Here is a 24,433-nt window from a genome sequence, read left to right on the forward strand (position 1 = left end):
TTTCACCGAAGACCGTTAGAAAAAGGATACTAATGAATAGTTATAATATGTTTTCCAAACTTTCTCCTGGACTGCTAGTTTCCAAGTTTCAGAGGGACATGGACACATATGAGAATCCAGAGATTCTCTCCTTGGAATAAATGAAAATTAGATGTAAAATTATCTGTCTGCCAATTGTATACCCATAATCACGTGTCTGTGAACTCTGAGGCTCCCTGTGGCTCACTTAACCAATCCCCTATAGCAGTGGGTCTCAACCTGGCTACACACCAGAACTACCCGGGGAGCAGTAAAAATAAACAAAAACCATGATTCTGGGTCCCATCTTTCAGAATTTTTAAAAGCTTCCTGGATGAATATCTTGATATGCAGAAGGTTTTTAATTTCTTGATTTTTATTTATCTTTTTTTTTTTTTTTTTTTTTACAGTGGCATACAAGAGCTGGCTCCTACTAGCTCTGAAAGTTATTGTTAAATATGAAGGAATTTCGTGGGCTGGACAAACATTGGTAGCTTGAAATTGCCCATGGAAGCTGTATCTGCAACAATGGAAATGGGCAAAAGCTACGGATCAGGGCTTTGGAAGGAACTAGGGGAGAGCCTTTTTTTTTTTTTTTTTAAAACCAGCACATCACTGATTGAGAATCACTGTTCCACTGAATCCAAAAAGTCCAGGTAAAGAATTCTTGCTCTAAGTATTCTAGTTCTTAAACCTGGTAACAAAGAATAACAAAGTAGGCCTTCAGAGGGCTGAATATTTGACCACAATATTGTCCTGCTGCCCCTGTTTGTAAAATTGTTTCCACCAAATTTTGTTTTGGCATTTTGCCTTTGGTTTAATCAAGGAATGTTATTTTTAAAAAATTCGCTTTATGAAATCCATTACTGCATATTTTATAGGTATATTTTGAGAGGAGCACTGTACTCATTAACCTTCCTAAGTAACCAAATGAAGTCCCCGTGAGAAACTGTTTTAAAGTTAAATTTAGGGGAAAAAAACCACACCAAGCATTGCCCGGGGAACCAGAAAATTTTCCCATCATGGGCCTTGAGCACCATTGCTTTTTCCTTGCCCTTTAGCTGCCCATTAAGTTTGACCATATTTTTCAGCCCATAAATATTCTCCCCCCGCTCCTGGTTATGCCACTGACTGTATTCTAGTTTACATTTCTCCTGGCACTGAGGGTTTATACTTTGCTATATTAATGTATGTTACTTATAATAATAAGGCCTTGTAAATCCTTCATGAAATGAGTCTAGGTATGTTTGAAGCACAAACCTGCTGACTCGCCTTTTGCCTCATGTATGATTTGTATACCATGGTGCTGCTGAGACTCACACTTAGCTAATACTGGAATTACCCAGGAAACCTTAGAAAACCTTAGAAAATACACATGCCCGGGCCCTATCCTCAGAGATCCTGATTTAATTGATCTAGGATGCAGCCCTGCTATCGGGATTTTTAGATATTCTCCAGGTCTTGCTAATGTGCAGCCAGCATTAAGAATCCAGTTGTATCACCCTCACCCTCCCTTCCCAAATTCCAGTTCTGCTAAGCTTAGAAAGCCCAGCCAGGTGAGACCCCTTTCTCTTCCACAAACTTGAGCCAAACCAAGTTTGCCCTATGCATGTGTGAATTCAACTACTGATGGACCACCTGGGGCCCAGCCCCACAGTCTAGTCAGTTCCCCTTGGCCCAAGCCCCAGCACCTCCCAGGCCCATCTTCCCCACCAGCCTCATGGCTGAGTCTGACAAAACTTGAAAGAGACAAACAGTTACCAATAAAATTGTGAAGTTTTCCAAAACGCTGTTCATCATATATTTCTCTGGTAAGTGTTTGAGCTTGTGGATGAAATTGATCATATATTCACACATCGGGGAGCGGTTTATTCGGTATACAAATCGGCCATTCTCAAACCTTGCATATTCCGTCTGTGAGGGAAAAAGGATTTGAGCATTTTTACACCTTTGACTTCAAAATACATAAAAAAGATATTATCGCCTGTAAAAGCATTTTACGTTTTCAACATGAATCACCTGCTATATGCTGCACTACTTATGTAGTTTACTTCATTAAAAAAAATCCTATCTCCAAACTTAACACCATACTCAGAATCCATTATTTTTCTGGAATTTTTTTCTTTTAAACTTGGGAAGATGACAGCTTTAAAGAAAAGGTGTATAGATGCTTTTCAGCAAAGGTTAGAAAAAAATATAACTGCCTGCTTAGTGATTCTCTACCTCGAGATCTGTGAGAGCAAGCCCAGCCAGTCACAATTCTTCAAAGGGCCCATAGAACATCCTTCTTTACTGTGACAAGGCCTCACAGGCCAACAACCAATGCAGCTAATTTCTCTTCTTTAGGAAAAACTACTTCACACTGATCATGAGCCCCTGACTGTGTTATGTCTTTAATTTTTTCAAAAAAGGGGTTTTTAAAAAATATATACATGCAGCTTGAAGATCCCACTGAAGCACTTAGAAATAAGAGAGACACTCGTAGATACTCTGGATCAAAGAGGAATTTAAAAAGAAATTACAAGCTATCTAAAGCGTAATGAAAAAGAAAATATTTACATCAAACTTTTGGGACTCGATGAAGCTATACTTGCAGGAAAGCAGCTTCATGTCTTCATCATTAAAGATGAAAAGTTATAGAACTTAGTACACATCTTAAAAAATTAATAAACCCTACAAAATAAACCAAAACCAGTGAAAACCAGGAATAGGAAATTAATAAAGATAAAAGCTCAAATCAATACAAAGGAAATTTCTTTTAAGATTTTTTTTGTTTGTTTCGATGTGGACCTTTTTTTTTTTTAAGTCTTTATTGAATCTGTTACAATATTCCTTCTGTTTTATGGTTTTTGGTTTTTTGGACACGAAGCATGTGGGATTCCAGTTCCCTGACCAGGGATCGAACCTGCACCCCCTGCATTGGAAGGCGAAGTCGTAACCACTGGACTGCCAGGGAAGTCCCGCAAAGGAAATTTAAAATGTTGACAGGATATAAGAACTAGTTCTTTAAAAAGACAAAATAAAATAAATAAACCCTTCACAATCTTAAGAAGGAGAAGAAAGAAAAGAGACAAAACCACAATTACATTATTGTTCAGAAGATTTAGAGGAGGTTACTTTATGTAACTCTTTGGCAAACAACCAATCAACCAACCAATCAATCAATAAAAGCAAAGGAAAACCTAGAGGACAGGATGATTTCCCAGCAAAATACAAATTGCTAATACTGAACCAAAAAGAAGTAGAAAACTCCAATAGGTCAATTACTGTGGAAATGACTAAAAACTATTTAGAAATCTACCACTGAAAAAGGTCCAAAGACCAAATGGTTTCACAGCTAAGTTTTATATAATCTTTAAAGAACAGTTATTTTCAATGTTATTCAAACAACGCTATACCATAGAAAAAGATAGGTATTCCAATTATTTTTATGAAATTGATGTATATTCAATACCAAAAGTTGATGGTTTATAAAAAAGAAAAGTATAGATTAATATCACTTATGAGGTGCAAACATTTTACGTAAAATAGCAAACAATGCATCAAAGTATCCAAAGTAGAACTTTCTTCAGGAATGCTGTGGTGGTTCATACACAGGACATGTGTTCACTCATGATGTCAACAAATTGGAGAAAAATCACATAGTAAGAGTTGCTGAAAAGGCATCTGATAAAATATTGCAGCTATTACTAATAAAAAAATGTAAGTAAAATAGGAATAGAAAGAATTTCAATATAAAATAAAGACTATTTATAAAAACCAATAATAAGTTTAATCCCAAACGTCAAAACATCAAAACTATTTCTACTGACATCAGTAACCATACAAGGATACTCACCATCACTATTTCTTTTATTTCTTTTTACAACTGTGTTGGAAGTTTTAGCAAATGAAGAGAAGGTGAGAAAATAATAGTAATAATAATAAAAGTGGCATGAACATTGGAAACGAGGAGATAAAATAAAGTCTTCTCTTTTTGCTGCTGCTAAGATAATACAACAGAGAAAACCCATGAATCTAGGGGGCAAAACCCGCTGGAGATAAATAAGAGAATATGGTAAGATGGCCAAATAGAATATAGATATGCAAAAACTAGGACCTTTCTTCTATTCTAGTAATTAAAATCTGGAAACTGGAAAAATTGTATTAACAAATTATATAATATTTAGAGATATATTTAACAAGAAAGGGATAAACCTATATATGAAAACTAAAATCTTATTAAAATAGATAAAATGAGATAGAAATGCAAATAGGTTCTTGATTGGAAAGATTTAATATCAATAACATATCAATCTGTCCCCAAATAATATCTAAATCTAATGCAATTACAATTAGGTTGCTCAGGACTTCCCTGGCAGTCCAGTGGTTAAGACTCCACACTTCTACTGCAGGGGGCGCGGGAAGATCCTATATGCCGCGGCCAAAAAACAAAACCCCAAAAAACGATTAGGTTGCTCAAACAAGATTTTTGTTTTTCTTTACATTTTTATTTTTATTTATTTATTTTTATTATTATTTTTTGAGGTACGCGGGCGTCTCACTGTTGTGGCCTCTCCCGCTGCGGAGCACAGGCTCCGGACGCGCAGGCTCACCGGCCATGGCTCACGGGCCCAGCCGCTCCGCGGCATGTGGGATCCTCCCGGACCGGGGCATGATCCCGCGTCCCCTGCATCGGCAGGCAGACTCTCAACCACTGCGCCACCAGGGAAGCCCATTTTTTACATTTTTAAAATGCTCTCATAGTTTGGAAGAATAAATGCTGGCTACCTGCCTAGAAAATATATGAAAAAGAAGAGCAGTGAGATTGACTTGCCCCAGCAGATATCAGAACATGCTATAAAGCCACTGTAATCAAATCAATACAATACTGGGACATGTAGAGATAAATAGAGGGTGGAATAGAACAGACTCCAGGAACAGCACCCAGTATATGCAGTAACTTAAAGGGAACAGATCCACTCAGTTGGAAAATAAATGATTTAATAAATGACTTTGACACAAATGCCTATCTACTTGGAAGAAAATATAAGCAGACTCCCATTTCACACCAAATGCAGAAACATATTTCAAGTAGATTAAAGGCTTAATTACAAAACTCCACCTGCCACACCACAGCACGTTCTCCATGAAAATGCCTGGGATTTCATCAGTCGAAGACAACCTTTCCCTGTTCCCTGAACTTATAAAGAGATTTGGGTATGTTAGCTGAGGATGAACTGAAGAATAGTTTGACATCTGGGAAACTGAGTTACTTATCTGGTTCATTGTTTCTCACAGGTACCTGTCCAGGCAAGAAGTCCATCTACAGGTAAGCCCTGACAACTTGGCCATTTGGTAGCAACAGTAACACTAACCTTCCGTGCTCCCAACCACCAGCAGGTACCTTTGCTTCCTCCTTCTCAGGGGAGATGGAGGTCATGTGGCTCCAGGTCTCCCAGCTGTGTCTCATTACACAGCCACATTCTCACCCACCCTCTCCTTGGACTTCCCAGACACTGCCTTGAGCTGGTTTCCCCCCTCCCTCACCCTTCTTTGTCCTCGGCTTCTCTGTTCATGTCTCCCTTTCCACCTACCCTAGGTCTGGCTGCCACTCTCCAAACTTAATCTTGATTCCTATTTTCCTTGCTATTCCCTCTCTGCAGCTAGCTCTCCATTCCCACAGCTTTGATTAAACTTAATGCTCAGGATTCTCAATTGATATTTTCAGTCTTTACCTGTCTCCCAAATCCTAGTGTTGCAGCTATATTCGTCCCTGACTATTTCCAGTTGAACATCTTATTTACTTATCTCTGCTGGTGGCTACACTGTCCTCCTAAGCATAAAACATGTGATCTTTGACTCTTCCTCCTCTTTAATATTTAATACCCAGTCAGTTTCTAAGTACCATTCAAAATGTCTTCCTGAATTCCACTACCACCCTTTTAGTAAAGCTCATGACACCTAAGTTTACAGCTACCATCTAGTCAACTCACTTACATCCTCCTCTACCAGCATAACCCTCCTTAACACCATTCTCAGGATGCCCATCCTGTGCTCGGGAAGCTATGAGGGCCTGCAGCATCCCAAATCCGCCTTGTTCAGCCCAAAGTCTTGAAAAACATCTCCTGCTCCCTCTCTCCACCCAATGCATCCTCTCTCTCACGCCTCAACACAAAGTCAGGTTGGGCTCCTGGACCTGCGAGGTCCTGGACATCTGTGAATAAACACCACTCACTGAGCATGGATGAAGACAATGGAAAGCACAACTCTAAATGAAATCACCTGCAAACATTATTCACAAAAAGCAACCCACCCCAGTAAAATGAACATCCATTTTTTGAAGGGGAGGGAGGCATGAACTATAAAGGCCATAAATAGGTTTTTGGTCCCAGTATGTACTGAAATATGTTTAAAACAATTAAGATGAAGGGAGTGGAAATGGCAAAAGCAAAAACCAAACTCAAGGCATCAGGGTTTTAGAAGGCAGGTGCCAATCAGCTGAGGACCACCCTGGTTGTTATCAAGATGCCTGGAAGTGCCCTTGAACCTGGAACCTGGGGTGGGAGGGGTACCATCTACTGGGCAGCAGGGTCTATCTCTAACAGATTCCATATCAGCCCCCCCTCCATCCCCCCATCCCAAGGCCACCTGCAGGACTGACACACTGGCAAGCACAGGGCTGACTTCAGACAGTCAGAGGGCTGGCATGGGATTACTCCTGGTCTTCTTTCTTTCAGTTGCTTTCAAATCATTTTGCCTTCTTAGAAGTAATGGTGTGTGTGTGGGGGGGGTAGGAGTGGGAGGGGAAGGAGAAGACACCAGAAAAATAAAACCCCCTGCCCCAGTTTAGTTTTAAAGGAAGGCGACAGGCCGCCCTGAATGAAGGTTCCAGCATACAGAGGCCAACTTACCTCTACTTTTTCTACTACTTGCTTCCCAAAGGAGCAAACTTTGGTGGAACAGGTGACTGTCATATTCTCAGAACTCTCATACTGACTGGTCACGCCGTAAAAAGCCCCGGCATCATCTTGAATACTGCAGTTTAAATCCGCCTGTTGGAAATGAGATGGAGGTGGGGATTACTCTCTCATCGCAGGAGTCAAAGCAGTAACCATGCGGGTAAGACCTCCGCCATGCTGGCTGGAGGGCAGTAGCAGGCCGGCGTGGCTCAGAGAGGTGGTGAGGTGACGCCCCGCTAGAAACAAGTTCTATGGCTCATCGGTTATTGTTTGAAGAGAATGCTAGTTTGGGCAGTCTTCCCTTGAAATAATGACATGCTATATGTATGTTTCATTTTACTTTCTTGTATTCAGTATAGAATACTATATATCCTTGTAATAAGACATTCATGAGGTCTCTGAAATATGTGCAGAAAGCAGTATATGAATTGTATTCATATTCACTAATCTGTAGATATAGTTAAAAGAACAGGAGATTCTGTAGCTGACTGGCCATTTGTTATATAAGTAAAAACAGATACCTCATTAACAAATTACAGCACCCAGAGGGGAGATGGTTCCTACTAAAGACTGGCTTACAAAGATGCAAAATAATTAATACAAGTTCCCACTCATTTAACGTATTTATGATTACTTAGTGAGGCTCATGCTAGAAACAATACAGGACTACAAGCCAATATGGAATGTACAGAAAATAGCTTTAATTTAGATAGAAAATAAGTACCATGTCAAAGGTACTCAGTTTGGACAATGGAAGCATTATTTTCAATTAAGGGTATTTACTTTCAGGATGGTTAAGATTTGAACATGCGGAGAAGGGCTGAGAGAACGCTTGCACAGAAGCAGCCTGGAGTGCTTCATTCTAGCTACACCGTGAGGACTAAGGAGACAGGGAGGAATGAGTTTGGAAATGCCACAAGGGCCCAGGTAGAGGAGGACTAAGTAGGGGTATGGGTTGTATCCTGTAGGAAACAGGGACCTATTGAAAGTGTTGACACAAGGCAGTGAGGTGATCAGAGCTGAGCTTCAAGGAGAAGTGTCTCAGCGTGGTATAATGTTCACTGCAGAGGGAGGCTGGGAGGCTGCTTCAGCGGCTAGATCACTGACGGACGGTCCCATTCCCTCAAATATCTACTGACCCTTTCCTGCACACTAGGCACTGGGTGTGGAGCTGGGGATCAACGAGTCCACATAGCTTAAGATTTAGGAGTGGGGACATCGCAACAGAAATAAGCACTCCTGAGATGGGCACAGAGACATGAGAACAAACAGTGGGGAGGGAGCCCTTGGGGTCAGGGAAACTTCTGATGATGACGCAGCTCAGATCCAAAGAGAGAAGTGCTGGCATGGGTCGGTGGATCATGCTGTAAGAGAGAGTGTAAAAAGGGCGCTCGGCCAGAAACAAGGCTGGAACAAAGAGAGCAAGGAGAGAGGGTAGCTGGGGAGGTGGGGGTGTGTGGAGGGGTGCGGGGGAGGGTCTTACATCCTAAAACCAAGGGACATACGAGTTTTAAGTACATAGGATAGGGCCAGTGACAGTCTAGGATCAGATCTGCAATCCAGAAAGGCACCCCTGACCACAGCTTGGAGACTTGAGAAGAGAGTGAGAATGGATGAGTGAGGTGTGTCAGGAGGCCTGGAAGAAGTTCCAGATGAGGCATGGTACTTGGGCTACTAGGATGACTGCAGAGAAAGAGAGGGGGATCTGACATACAACGAGACTATCTCTTGCGAGGTGTGGCACGTTTTGGCTAGCTAATTTTAATACCTTGACAGGTACTAACCGCCATGAAGACCTGAGTCAGCCTATATATTTTTAATAAGGATCTGCATTTCAATTTCCCTCTTGAATTGGGTATCAGGAAAATCTCCATTTTCTTAGGCAAAACTTCGGATATGCTGGCTTCAAGTAAAAGGACAATATACTTTATATTCCCTTTTCTTATATGCCAAGAAATTCAAAGTTAAATTAAGTGTTCAACTATAGTCATTAACTTATTCTAGGTACTTCTAATAACTACTAACAACCAGTGTCCAGCTCCTGTTATGGGATTCCAATCTACTTGTACTTGTCCAGTTTTACATTATCCATAAATTTAGTATTGCTCCCTCACATTTTGTTTTTTGGAATTTTATGGGGCATAAATTGCAAATAATTAAAAATGCCCAGGTGTGCCTTTTGCTCACATTCAAAGGTTTGACATTTACCTCCATGAGAGAGCAGTTTAACGGGGAATGATGGAGGTCTTACCCTGAGATCTGTATCTCAGCTCCTTAAGGCTGAAGAGAGGCCCGTGAGTCTATGTGGGCTCCAACCTCCAGTACAGAAAGATACCAGTGTATCCTAGGCACACAGGAGCTCTGACACTGGGTTGTCATCCAGCCTTCCAGGGCGGGTATCACCTGCTGTGAACTAAGAGAGGGCCTTTCAGAACTTTGAGCGGGTCCTGCCGCCCGCTGAGAACACAGAGCTCCGAGAAGTGGCTCAGGTGTTTTGCGGGGGTGGAATGACCAGTGATGTTCTTTGTGGGATTGATGCTCTTACTATTATGATGTAGTTTGTGCCAACAAGGTTTAACTTAAAAAAAAAAAAAAAAAAAAAAAAAGTAAAAATATGCATGTGGTAAGGAAAAAAAAGAAATCAAACTGTAAAAAGGATGTACGTTGTATTTCTACCCTGAACTTGCCAACCTCCCTAGATGACCAGTGTTATCTATTTCTCAAGTGTCCTTTTAGAGATATTTAGCATTTAGATATTCAAACATACACATTCCCTCTTTTCTGCACAAATTGTAGCATTCTTCTAAACCTGGCTATAAATAAATAAATACTTCTTAGAATTCACATAGTACTGATATAGAATACCAGTTTTTAAAAGAACAGCCCTTTAAAAAACTGAACAGCCACACTTTTTGGTGGCTGCATATCATTCCATTATACAGATGCACCATAATTTAACATGTGCTCTACTGATGAATATTTAGAATGCTTCCCAACAACAGTGCAATAATAAGTTAAGTGGAACAGGAAAGGTCTATTAGAAATTACTTTTACTTTGTTTACATTCAATTTTTAAAAATTCCCTGCTTTGAAAATGGGAATTAATGGGCCATAAATACACTGTTAACTAATACTGCAATTTAAACAAACTCATTTTGATGTAATCAAGTTGTTGAGAAGGACTGGTGAACAATCAAAAACAGTCTGGTGTTTGTGGTGTAAGGGGTGGAGTGTGGGAAGGAGCATGGGGAAATTAGCAATGTGCAGGGGAGTCAACAGGAGAGCGAGCACATGGGATTGGGTTACTTTTTAAAAACTATCAACTTCCAATTACATCAACTTAACCAGGAGGGAGGTTTCTTAAGAATTGCACCTCAACTCCCTAGGCACAATGTTTTCTTTTCTTTCAATGCTCCATTTTTCACTTTATTTACTTCAGTGGCAGTATTTTTTCATATACAATTTTTAAGGGTTACATTCCATTTACAGTTATTACAAAATATTGGCTACACTCCTGTGTTGTACAGTACATCCTCGAGCCTATCTTACTTATACCCAATAGTTTGTACCTCCCACTCTGCCACCCCTATATTGCCCCCCCCACCCCCGTACTAGTAACCACTAGTTTGTTCTCTATACCTCTATAACGTATTTTGTTATATTCACTAGTTTGTTGTATTTTTTAGATTCCACATATAAGCGATATGATACAGTATTTATCTTTTTGTCTGACTTATTTCACTTAGCATAATGCAGTGGCAGTATTTTTGACAAGCAAAAGATTTACAATGTAAACAAACTACGAGTCTTAAAATCTAAAGCAAGCATAGAAATATACAAAATAATCCATACAAACATACAAATTCAAAATGTTACCCAAGTTTATAATGGCATTCACCATAATTTGATGTTAGCAAAATTGCAGAAAATTTTCACAGCTTTTATGTTTCCACCTCTATGAGTTTCCACGCTTAAGTAATACTGGTGCTATAGCAGCGGCACACCTAGTAGATTTGACAGTTAGAGTGGATCATTTTTAAGACCCCCTTCCTTTGACAAAATTATCTTCAGTAATCATCAGCACTGTTTCACCGTTTTAAACTTTAAACACAAAAACTCTGAAAGTGGTAACAGAGAATGACGTAACTCTAGTTCTACTTTTTCGTCTTCATAACTACTGTGGCCATTTCCAAATCACAGAAGCAGCAGCACTGTGTGGACTGCAGCTCCAACGATTCCAAACTGTTAGAATTTACTCTAGAATATAAGACTGAGTCTTTAATCACATGTGTTATTAAAGAATAAGTAACATAATGGATAAGCAATATAAGTGTGCTGGTTTGAAGCATATATATATGTGTGTGTCTATACATATATACGAAATAAAATATATATGAAATATATATACGAAATAAAAGCCCAACACTAATTTTACCAGTTGTTTAAGGTTTAGGCCAACAAAGGATTTTTTCTTTTTGAGGAATATTTTATTGATAGCATTGTTTAGAACTGTGGGCACAGTGTGATAATAAAAATGACAACCATTTTTAGATGGTTTTGCCATATAAACTTCTCTGCAATGAACCTCCTTAATGCCTGCCCCTGGGGCAGACCATTCCCACCCTCTCATCTTTGGTTCACCACTGTCCCTTAGAATTCCCTAAATAATTTAATTAGTTTTAATTCGGAATGGATGACCCATAGGTACAATGTCAGGAAGTATCAAAAATGAAGGTATTCAAGAATTCACATTATGAAACTCCACCATCTGAAACAATCTCAACAAAGTATGAGTTTTAAAGTTGTTAGGATTAACTTTTTTACATAAAATTAAAGTAGAACATACATTCAGAGAAGTGTACAAATCACAAGTTTACAGACTGATTAATTTTTATAAAGTGAACACACCCATGTAACCAGCACCCAGATGAGTAAATAGAACAGAAGCCCCCTCATCCATGCTCCCTTCTAGTACAATCAAGCGCCCCATGTCACAAGAGTAATCTTCATCCTAAAATACTGTACGTTAATCTTGTCTGGTTTTGTGAACGTTTCACAAGTGGAATCACATAGTGCTGATTCCTCTGTGTTTAGTTCTATTTGTGCAGCATCACAGTGTGAGAGCCATCCATGCTGTGGTGTTCATCTATCCTTGTCACTGTAGAGTACTCCACTGAATGGACTATACCACCACCTATCTCTTCTAGGGATGGACATTTACAATGTTTCCAAATTGAACCTTTCATGAAGAGCGCTACTCTGAACATTCAGGGATAAGCATTTGATGACTCATGTGTGTACTCCTGTTAGGTGTTCCTAGGAGTGGAATTGCTGGTCATGAGATCTATGTGCACTTTCAGCTTTCATTTAGATAAGAGGAACAGATGGTTTTTGAATTATCTTGCTTTTCTTAAAAAAGTTTGAGACAACTTTGTATTTAAGTATTAGTGTATATTTAATAGGTTAGATTTTAAAAGACTTCTCAACTAACAGTAAATAAGCAATTTGCTATTACAACTGCTTTGCAGTTACTTTTGAACATGGAAAATAATTACACAGCCATCCAACCATATCACAGTTGTTCTTTGGGAATTTTCTAGGAGGAGGTATTGATGTGAAAGATAATTATCTGTCAGCTGATGATATTATGATTATCCCAGAAAGAAATATGGTCACTGAACCCCCGTGGAGCAAAGGTAATATCGAAGAAAGAATGCTAACATTAAATCAGCAACAGAGGAGGCAAACTCTGTAATGAGTCTACGATTCGTGCCGAGTTCATTATCCACCCTCTCGACTCATTTTTCCCAACTGAAAACTCAGGGCAAACCTATTTCATATAGTTCTGAAGGCAAGAAAATGAGGGAAAAAAATGCTGGTATCAGACATACAAACTATTTTTGCCTAATCAGCTCTTACCTGATTACAGGATATTTTCTAAAAGCAAATAAATATAAAAATCCAAGAAACAGGGACTTCCCTGGTGGTGCAGTGGTTAAGAATCCATCTCCCAATGCAGGGGACACAGGTTTGAGCCCTGGTCCGGGAAGATCCCACATGCCGCAGAGCAACTAGGCCTGTGCGCCACAACTCCTGAGCCTGAGCTCTAGAGCCCACGAGCCACAATTATTGAGCCCACGTGCTGCAACTACTGAAGCCTGTGCGCCTAGAGCCCGTGCTCTGCAACAAGAGAAGCCACTGCAATGAGAAGCCCAAGCACCGCAACAAAGAGTAGCCCCCGCTCGCTGCAACCAGAGAAAGCCCACGCGCAGCAGCAAAGACCCAACCCAGCCAAAAATAAGTAAATGAATAAATAAATAAATAAATTAATTTTTAAAAATCCAAGAAACAACTAGAACCCAGCAAACTTATCCTTCCAACAAATTCCAAGTTCAAACGATATCCTATCCTCTGGGTATAAGCCAGCTGTTGGGGCCCAGGGCAGCCCGTTCCAAAATGTGCCTCAATGGCATACTTATTTTGGATTAAAGTTACTTAAGAAACAACCAATGGAAGAGGTTGACCCGCCCCTCGGTCTCCCTGAAATCAGGAAATAAATCTCTCATATGAAAGGTATACTTCCTGCATCTGGAGGTAGAAGGACACCCTCATCACCAGAGATCGAGAATTTAGGGCCGAGAAGCCTTTTAAACAAACCTTGTTACTTTAAAATTTTACTTCCCCAAGCCCAAGCCCTGTTTAGATTCTTCACTAATTAAGCACCCCAAACCTACGTCTCTTTGTCCTGTGATTCCTCACAAATTTATCGTTTGTCTAAAAAGTAGAATAGATGCCTGCTTCAGCCACTTCTTAGGTCCCATTTCTGTGTGAACTCCATTGCCACGAATTAAAACAAAATTTGTTTCTGTTTCTCCTATTAATCTGTCTTGTGTCAATTTTATTTTCAGTCCAGCCACAAGAACTCAAGAGGGGTAGAAGGGGAAATTTCCCCCTCCCTAGCTAGTCATGGGCCATGTTCTAAAATGAAAAAACACAAAAACAAAAAAACAAGCGCCTTGCCGATGTGACTGGAGAGGGCAGGAGAGTCCAGGCAAACGGGCCCTTCTAAGGAATCTTTGCCCATTTTGCCCTAGAACAGAGACCCTCTATATGAACTGGGTTCAGAGACCAGCTCCTTCTCCTACCACCTAAGGCAGGAGTCCTTTCTACAGTCCTTTCCTGACCTGCGGTGCCTTCTGGCTAAACACTACCTTCAGACACAGGAAAATCATTCCTTTAATAAAATACTCACCATGTCCCGGGCAGACCTAATTGTTAGAGAGTTCTTTTTCCTGTTGTTATTAGTCTTCTATTGCTGCTTTAACAAACTACCACCAATTTAGTGATTTAAAACACCACCAATTTATGGTCTTCTGCTTCTGTAGGTCGGACATCCAACATGGGTCTCACCAGGCTGAGATCAAGGTATTGGTGGAGCTGTGTTCGCTTCTGGAGGCTCTGGGGAGGGATCGGATTCTTTGCCCCTTTCAGCTTCCACATTCCTTGTGTCTTAGCTCCTTGCCCCATTTTCAAAGCCAGCAACACCAGGCTGAGACCTCACATTGCCAGCTGTCATCTCTCTAGACCTCTTCTCTTGCCTCCCTCTGCCACTTTTAAGGAAACTTGTGATTTACCCACTCACATAACCCAAGGTATTTCCCTGTCTGCTCTTAGCGACCTCCACTCCCCCTTTCCATGTAATGTAACACATCCCCTAACACTGTGGTAAGAACTCGGACATGCTGATGCCTACCACACCCGTTACGTTGCAATCGGCTTCCCAGCCGCTTCCACCTACAGCTCTGCCTTCTGCAATCACGCAGGCCTGAGAACACTGCTGTAAGACAATCCTGCAACCGTCTTTCATTTCCCCCCTCATCTCACCTTTCCACTCCCCCTTCACACCACAGAGTTCTTCAGGTCCTACTGCTTCCTAGGATCCAAGTTCCATGTTTATTTTTATTAAACTCCATCCTGACTTCAGACCTCCCTTCCATCTAGTTCAGAGACTTGAGAATCCTGAGTCTTCACTTGTCATCATCTCATCTCAGACACCTGACGGACAGCATGGACAGCGGTCACTCCTCTGCGTCTCACTCTCCGCATCTCTAACCTCAGAGAAGATCTGTTTCCAAAGCCCACCACTGTGATCAGAAGAGAGAACGTATACGAGCCTCATCTGTATACTGAAACGTGCCACAAAAACGTAGACCACTCCTGTCAACCCAGGGACTTCAACACAGACCTGGACAGAGATTAAAGACAGAGCCTCAAGTCACATCTCCAGAGGTGTGACCCAAAGTAGACGGTGGTTCATAATCAACAAACAAGATAGACGCTTTCCCCCCAGAGCCAGTCTGAGTCCCAATCCATGCTTATCAGGTGAGCAGCACAGATGCGGCAATGGCTTTTTTCAAACAGAAAACTTAGTACTTTTTCTGATTTGTGAGTTTATAACAAGCCTTAGGTTTTAGGCATAACTGCTCAAACAGGTAACAAAATTACAATCTTTCCCACAAAGATATGATTAGAGATGTCATGAAGTTCTTCCTGGAAGCAAAAAAGGCCATCGTTAATAAATGTGTGGGGAATGGATTAAAAACTTGAGGATCTATATGCGGGCAAGTCCTGGAAAACAGTGTAAGGTCGAAGCAGAAGCAGGTTACAATGCTAGGCAGAGAAAGCTGACTGCACCAGACAGCAAGGAAACAAAAAAGTGAAACATCAAATTCCCTCAAATTCTTCCCTAAATAATCCTTCTCCTACACACTTGTTACTTGTGCAGCTGAGACATGTAAGTCACAAGACAAGACTTCGGCTTGGTTTCTCCTCTGTTACCTCTCACTCAGCAAGCGTATTTGTTCATGGATGTGTTCCACTGCTTCATTTCATGTTTTTGAAATTGAAGGAAAAAAAAAAAAGCAATATTCTTCAAAGAATGATTCTTCCCATTTCATGCGTGAGGAAAACAAGGCCTAGCCCAGTTACGTAGGATCCAGAGTCCTCTGAGGGGAGGGCTGGGCCAGGGAAGGGGCTCTGCAAAACCTCAGGCCTCTGGAAACCTGGCTCCAGGTGCCTGAACGACAGGGAAATGAGTGTGAGGGTTGCCAAGGGCGGAATGGAATGGTGCAGCTCAGGCAGAGGCAGCATTTGGCTGACACAACTAGTTTGTCACTGGCCTCAGAAAGAAAAGGCCTGCAGGAATAAAGAGGAAGCAGATTAGTCCAACGGCAGGGGAGAGGGCTTGGGCACGGGGTAGGAAAGGAGCAGGCTGCAGACACTCCCTTCCCACCGGCCTCTCCCTTCCACCTGGAGGGCTTGGAAGGGCTAGGCAGGAATTACCTGGTTGCAAAAATGAAAACATCAAGAGTATTGTCCCTGACAAGAGACAGTATAATAAGCACCGATGGATGCAAGGAGACGCTGGCATTTTCACCACTTTGAACCTCTCCTCTCCATCCTCTCCCAGCCATGATCAAAGGACCAAGATTTCAAATTGTGAAGCAATTTTTTCCAATGGCAGCATCTGGCTCCTTGGCAGGCAGCGCTGGGAGCCAGGCCCTGTCGTGGGCGTCCATCCAGGCCTGCCACGTGGTGAGGCTCGGGCAGGCAGGGCACCACGTGGGCCTTACAGCTGCTCCCCCAGGCGCCGCAACAGCAGTTGCTCTGCCCTGGGCCGTGAGCCGGCAGGCAGAAGTGCTCCAGGAGGCAGCCCGGGCAGGGGACTCTTGAGGCTGCGGTCTGCTCCCCAACCCTCCCGGCCTGACTCATCTGCATGCATCTGCCCCGTGGCTTCGGAGGCCTGGGGTGCGGGAAGCTGGGACGACTGTGGGACAGCCGCCACGCCCCCTCCTCCCACCCCCCGGGGGCAGGTCAACTTGCATTTGGGGAGAGCGAGAAAGCTGCCCAAAGGGAAGGGAGGCTTTGAGGGTGTTCGGGCCACGGTGCCCCTGCCCGGTGCAACAGGACGAAGCTGTAGTTCTCCGGCCACAGCTGTTTTAAATAAGAATAACAGGCATAAACTCAGCCCCCCCCCTTCAAGTTACTTCCCACGAACTAGGGCATATATTTACATCTACAAAATAGAAGATTTTAAAAAACAACCACCAAGAGCCCCTTTATAGTGCAGATCAGCACCCATTTGAATTTCATCAACATTTAGTACTTCAAAGAATCTTAAAAGCTTGCTCTAATTACAATAGGCACTGCCTGAAAGACTGGCTGTTTGCATTGCAAATTCCTACAAATATCGCATTCATTAAAAAAAAATTCAATTAATATCGCCCACACAACTTCAGGTAACTGCCACCGGTGACTTCACACAGTAGTAGCTGGGGTGAAAGAGCAAAGGTCTCAGGTCCTAGTACAAAGCAGCTGCACAGGCCAGTTCTCTCCACCGGAGGCAGTTAAAGAGTCCTGGGCGCCCAGCTGAGCTGGCCCTTCACCCAAAGCATTCACCAGGCAGGCGAACATCGGCCAGAGACCATCTTTTCCAGACCAGAAAACAAGGCCTTTTTTCTGGTCTGGAGTTTTTGTGCATGAACAGTCTTACATAGAACAATAACAACAAATCAATCAACTAATTAACAAGTGGAGAGTTGCCATATAAAATAACAGGTTTCCTGGTTAAATTTGATTTTTATATAAACAACATACTTTTTTCCCTGGGGATAGGGACATATCCCTTTGTCCCAAAGATGGCATGGGACAGACACTAAAAAAGTATACGCTGTTTACCTGAAATTCAAATCAAACTGGGTGGTTTAAATTCTTATTTGCTAAATCTGGCAACTCTTCTAACAATTCACCTTTACCAAAAAAGAATAACAAAAATTGGGACTTACCCTCAAATTTCCATTGCTGTAAGGAGACATCTTATGCTCAAAATATTTTTGAGTGGGAAAAAAATGAAGCTGCTGAATAACACATGGAGCATGATACTTCTTTTAGTGAAAACAAATGGTGTACGTAACTGTTTGTAGATGCATATAAAAAGTCAGGGAGGATACAGGGCTGGCGGAGGGCCGGTCTCACTTTTTCTTCTATAGTCTTTGGAACTGCGTGGAAAATTTAATAAGCTTCTCTTGCTTTGGTAATGTAAACAGTACATTAAAATGGGGGTGGATGGGTAGGGTGTACCTTGCATCTCTACCTTCACAGGGAGAGGGAATTTCACACATCACCAAGGGTATAGGTCCAGTTTTAGACAACTGACCAAGATGCCTGAGGGGTTTATGACTATGTCTAGGTAATCCACTAACTCCTTGCAAAACTGGGTCTGGAAATAAGCAGCCACACCCTGATTGTGCCACTTCAATTCTTTCCTTCTCAAGCTTTTCTTGGTGATGGTTACAGAGTGAAGCTAACTGTGCCTCCATGAACAGGGTGAATGCTGGGAGGCGCAGGTGTACCACACGTCTGCTTTCCCCTGGGCTTCTGCTTAGCAGCAGCTCTTGGGGGGCACAGTGGCTCTGCATCTCAACCTGTAACCACGGCACGGAGCAGAGTTAAACAGCCCCATGCAGGAAAGAATGGACCCCTGACCTTGGCTTTGTTAGCAACCACTGAGCCCAGTGGCCCAGGACAGAAAGCATTAGAGGAACAGCTGTCAGATGGATTCTCCCATGAGGTTAAGGGAATTCCCAATTTAGATTCTGCCTAGATGTCCTGAAGAGTTCAAGGTTAAAAAAAAAAAAAAAAAAAAGGATCCGTGGTGGGACTGAGGTCGAGGGATTGAGGGAAAAGCAGAGTGAGCTTCTGCTCCCAGCTTCCAGGCTGTCCTATTCTGCCTTATGTTTTCAGTGGATTCAGAAAGGCTCTTTTAAATAAAGTCACTGCCATGGAGATCGTTTCCACCCTCAACTCTCACAATTCTCCAGGTTCTGTGAGGCCCAGCGGCCCCCAGGACCTTCTGTCAACTCTTAGTAGGACTCCTCGTCTCTGCACAAGCGTCCACCTGCCCTGAAAACTCCTTCCCACTCCCCTTCCATTGATTAAATTCTTTCAAGATTCAGCTCAAATGCCACATCTTTGTGAGGCCTTCCAAAATGTTCTCAGGCAGAAAGAGCACCTCCTCTACCTCTGTGCTTCCACATTTCCACTAGAGCCTCTATCCCACAGTGTGTCTGCCATCCCACACCAGACCCTAAGGTCTGCCTCTTACTCATGTCTGCTTCCCCAGCTTTCTAGGAGCAAAGTAGAAATCAGTGAATTGACTGATTTGTTGAATGACTCACTGGCGATGTGTATATTCATTACTAATGTAAATGATTAAACTATTTCTCTAAGAACCTAACAACTCCAGAGAGAGCCTGGAAAAGTTTTTGTGTGAATCTCTTGAGGTCTCCTCCTACCCTCTTTCAGTAAATTCCTTGAGAAATTTATTCAACAAACTGTCAGATGCCTACGATATCTGCCTACACTATCAGTGCTGGCCAAGTGACAGTTCTAGGACCCCGTGTACAGCAATTCCTCTAGGTGTACTGAATGAAATAACTCTTCATCAACTGAATTAAAAAAATAAATAAATAAAATAAAAAACTGTTGAAAATCTGCTATATACATTGCACTGCTGGATAAACAAATGCTATGGATAGGATCCTTGCTCCCTGGGGAAGGCTTACAAAGTTTAGGGCACAGGCCTGGGAAAACAGGAAGGAAGCAATAATAGACAGCAGTCAATGCAGAAAGCACTAACAAGCTCCAGATATTTTTCTCATAAAATCAAGCCAAAATGGGTTGGATGTGCAAGGTTACTGACCACCATGCCCCCCCAACCCCCATCCTTCTACATGAAATATCAGAAACTGCTATCCAAAGATGATTTTTCAAAAAAACAGACCCTGGTGAAGATAATCATAGAGTCACAGTCTACCAAAGAGAACTTATCATGTGTTAGCCCCATAAGTACCTCTGAATATGGTATTTCTTGCTAATCTTCCTTCCACTACATCATTCCATTACTTCCTATTGTTCACATAATTTCAGAACTTAACACTGTTGTGAGAAGAGACAGAAGTAGAGAAAGGGAAAGCTTGTTGAACTGAAAGGCCCTTTCCTTATTGATAACCGGTTAAAACATGTGGGGAGCAAATTATTCCATTTTGCTAACGTCCTTTTCCATGAATTGCAACAGGGACATTTGGTTCCAAATGATAGACTCAAGTCTACAATTCCAGCCTAAATCATGCAGAATCCAATTAGAAACAGGCTGAAACTCTGGCGGGTTACATGTGCACCCAGTTTCTTCTCCCTAAATAAAGCCCAGTTGTTTTATTTATAGTGCCTGTCATTTTGTCCAACAAATGTCATTTCGTTCCTACCAAGATAAAAACATCTTCTAAAGGCTGCCCTCTTTCCAGATAATTCGCTTTCCATTTCTGTTTTATAATATCTTCTCACATCTCCTCTGGTTAGTAAACCTAGCCTTGCTTTTTCTTCCTCCAGAAAAATAGTTTAAGAAAGTAAGTTGAATCACTATGAATAAATTGTTAATTGTTTACACTGGATGATCATAATCCCAAGAATTTTAAAAAGCAAAGCATAAATAGCCATAGGGTAACATGGAGTATATCCTGATTTCTAACATACCACTAATTTAGTAATGATTTGAGAGAAAAAAGAAGTATTATAATTAAGAATTTGTTTCTTAACCACAGGATACAGAGCCATACAATTTCATATTATTTTCTTCTTTGTTATTCCAAACAGAGTTTGAGAGTAAGCCTTCATCATCCTAACGATTCTTCTGAATAGTTTTAGGCTGTGAGGTTTATAAGTAACATGTTCGTGGCGCAGCTTTCTTTGAACCAGTGTCCCCAAGCTTGACACTCTTGAGGACTGTTAGGACAGAGAGTAGAATTTTGAGGCTCCTCCAAAAATATTACTTTCATTGCATTTTTTAATTTGGTTAAATCCATCATTTTGTTTATTCCCTTAAGTAAGCTACTTATGGCTGGAAACAAACTTCTTTTGAAAGTGAGCTGCAAGCTATACTTGGGTTTCTGTCTTTCAGGATGCATGACTGAATCGCACCTACTTCCTTCTAGCTTTGGGGATTCTATGATGAATTCCAAGACAGCTGACATTTTATCTTAAACTAGCTGCAGTGTCTGCCATATTGCTGGCAACCCACCTGCGTGGATCTCAATACTGAAATGAAGCACAGCTCTGTCCACTTGTGGGTGTACATCTTCCTTTCTTAGAGCCCACAAAGCATCTGACCGTTGTTTTACAAGGAAAATAGAAGCATGGTTTTCTGCCAGTGCAAAATGTTCACTTAGTACAAATCCGGTCCCACACTCTTCCTCAACGATAATAACAATTTCAATGCTGCATCAAACTATAATTTTTCTGAGACATTTTAATTAGGGATTCAAATTTAAGCTACTAAGTATAGTAGTATACACTACTAGTGCAAGTAATTCAACTAAGGTGACAAGGAGGTGGTGAGATGCCTTTTACACTGCCTAGGGTTGCAAACGGCAAGTAATAATAACCGCATCATGACTTACCCCTCTGTGTAGGGGTGGGCACGGTGCTTATGATGGCCACTGTAAGAAGCATCCCACTTCTATGACTGTTGACATGGGAAGTATATGTCTTAGAATCGAGGGAACACAGTATGTTTAACCTTATTAATAGTTGTTTCTATAGAGAGTGAGGAAGGATTAAAGACTTTGAGTGGAAAGAAAAAATAGCTGCAGATGCAGAGGAAGCCAAAAACCAAAGTGACAACAGAAAGTTGTTTTCTTTTAAATTACGCCACACGAGGCTGATGAAGATGCCTGGTATGCTCACTATTAACAACTTTCGAAAGCAACTTGGTTCTTTACACACAGACACAAACTCACACATACCTATACACACACACACACACACACACACACACATCCTAATCAGTGTCTAATAAGAATGGTTAAATTATGATACACCCAGTAGAGAGGATATTATGCAGTCATTAATAATGGTATTAGGGATCTAATGACATCTAGCTACAGGGAAGGGTGCTAGATAAGGAAGAAAAGCAGGATGCCAGATTTAACGCACTCCTTGGTTGAAACTACATAAACATGTATCACATTAAGCCATATTCATGGTGCATTTAGGAATGAATTAAAAATTATAGATTTCGAAAACTGCCTAGAAGATTATGATGTTGGCTTCGTAAACATGTGAACACGATGGTGCTGCCCTCCGCACAGGCAGCTACCAGGGTTGCACTGATCGCTCTGCTAAAACTTAGGATTCAACTTGAACTTCCTGGTAACAGTAGTCTACTCACCTTGGTGCCCAGGTAAACAGACACCTGAGCGCCCCATACTGACATGCCTTCACAAAGAAACTACACTGCTTCACTTCAGGTACCCGCACTGGCTTCCACGCATAGACGTCGTGGAAAGCACATGGATTCCGGAGTCCAGCAGATCTGGCATCAATTAGCTGTGTGACTTTGCAGAAATCACTCTGCCTCTCCATGACTGTTTCTTTATGTGTAAAGTGGGAATAATCACATGTACCTCACAGGGTTTAAATAATACCAAGTACATGCTTATGCCTAGTCCAGGGACTGGCTCAAAGGAGGAACTCATTAACAGCCACGGTCACACACTGCTGAAAAAGAGAGGAGCCCCTTCCCTCCTGCTCCAGCAAATTCACATTCCGCTCTTTGTAATGAGATGTGGAGTAGAATTAAAATGCACGGGAGTGAATAAAAAGTAGGCAAGAAGGAAGAGGAAGGAAATAAACAGGAGACTGTCATAAAAGGAAGAAGTTAAAGAACAAAAATTAAAAAGGCAAAATGTGGAGAAAGTTGCTTAACAGTAAAAAGAATCCTATTACTCTCTTGGCTCAAAATTTGTTGAAGCCACTGACAGCTCCCTATGACTGATACAAATGAACCCCCCTGATTCCTCTCTTTCCTCATTTTCCACCCACCTGTGTTTCCTATATAAGTGAGGGCCCAGCTGCAAAACACCTTGATGCACCTGAATACACCTTAACTAGCCTTACATGTCCCTTGTTTTGGTGCTTCCCACTGGTCCCTTACCTGCCACACTCACTGCCATCTCTCCCTATCCTAATACTCGCAGACGTAATGGTCAAAGGAGGAGGTGACCCCAACAGCTCCCCGCTGGGACTGTAAAGTGGTACAACCATCTCAGAAAACAGCTGGACAGTTTCTTAAGCTAAACACGGAGTTACCGTAAGACCCAGCAATTCCACTCCTGCATAGCTAGCTGCCCAAGAAAAATGAAACCATACATCCACACACAGACTTGTCCACAAAGATGTCATAGCAGAATTATTTATAAAAGCCTAAAGTGGAAACAATCCACAAGTCTATCAACTAGTGCATGGATAAGTAAAATGCAGTCTATCCACACAGTGGGATAGTATTTAGCAACAGAAAGCAGCAAATCACTGACTCAGGCTACGAAAACATTATAAGTGAGAGAAGCCAGATGCCAACAACCACACATTGAATGATTCCGTTTACATGAAATGTCCAGAAAAGGCAAATCTGTACAGGCAGAAAGTGGATTAGTAGCTGCCTGGGCCTGGAAGTGGGAATAAAGACTGACTGCAAATGGGCACTGGGCATCTTTTTTTTTTGCGGTACGCGGGCCTCTCACTGTTGTGGCCTCTCCCGTTGCGGAGCACAGGCTCCGGACGTGCAGGCTCAGCGGCCATGGCTCACGGGTCCAGCTGCTCCGCAGCATGTGGGATCCTCCCGGACCGGGGCACGAACCTGTATCCCCTGCATCGGCAGGCGGACTCTCAACCACTGCGCCACCAGGGAAGCCCTGGGCATCTTCTTGAAATGATAAAAATATTCTAAAATTTAAGAGTGGTGACGACCACAAAACTCTGCAAATTTTTCTAAATATCATTGACTTGTACACAGAAAATGAGTAAAATTTTATGGTATGTAAATGATACCTCAATAAGGTTCTTAAGAAAAAAAAAAAGGTCTCCCCAGATGCACAGCCATTCACAGAGGCCCTTGGGTGTCCCATACCATTAAGGCTCACAGGGTGGAGGGGCACCCACAACACTGGCATCTGTGGCTCTGCCATTCAGTTGTGTTTTGGGGCCTGAGTCCTGGGGGGCCAGTCAGAGTCTTCCACCCTGAAGCCAGTGGAGTGACCACTACATGACTCACTGACATCCCATTTACCTCAGTGTCCCCTGGCAAAGAGCTGGGGTCACAGCTTGGGCGTAAGTGCGGGTACCTCAGGTAGACTCAGTATTTCTCCCACAGCAAACTCCTAAGCTGATCTAGCCTGAATGAGCCCAGAATGGACATGGAGCAATCATTATGAACAAACTAAGAGTCAGCCTGATGGTGACAACCTGGAGACTGCAGGCACTTTGAGAAAGAGGAAAAAGGGAGGAGAAGAAAGGAGACGTGAGGATAGGACCTCTGTTGAAATGCACTGAATTCACACAAAAATGAAAATCTGTGAAGCAAA

The 24,433-nt window shown here is 42.0% G+C and overlaps 1 protein-coding gene across 12 annotated transcripts in view; it reads right to left on the minus strand.

Annotated features, from left to right (window-relative positions):
• TEAD1 (TEA domain transcription factor 1) overlaps positions 1–24,433 on the minus strand; it is a 260,643-nt gene that overhangs the window by 11,557 nt on the left and 224,653 nt on the right. For all 12 annotated transcript variants that reach the window (XM_067749861.1, XM_067749859.1, XM_067749857.1 and 9 more), the window contains 2 exons: positions 6,912–7,052; positions 1,780–1,932 (listed from right to left, as the gene is read on the minus strand). In XM_067749861.1, the coding sequence (XP_067605962.1) occupies positions 1,780–1,932; positions 6,912–7,052 (294 nt within the window). The remainder of the gene's footprint in view (positions 1–1,779; positions 1,933–6,911; positions 7,053–24,433) is intronic.

Source organism: Pseudorca crassidens, chromosome 9 (genome assembly GCF_039906515.1).
Source record: "Pseudorca crassidens isolate mPseCra1 chromosome 9, mPseCra1.hap1, whole genome shotgun sequence".
Classification (NCBI taxonomy): domain Eukaryota; kingdom Metazoa; phylum Chordata; class Mammalia; order Artiodactyla; family Delphinidae; genus Pseudorca; species Pseudorca crassidens.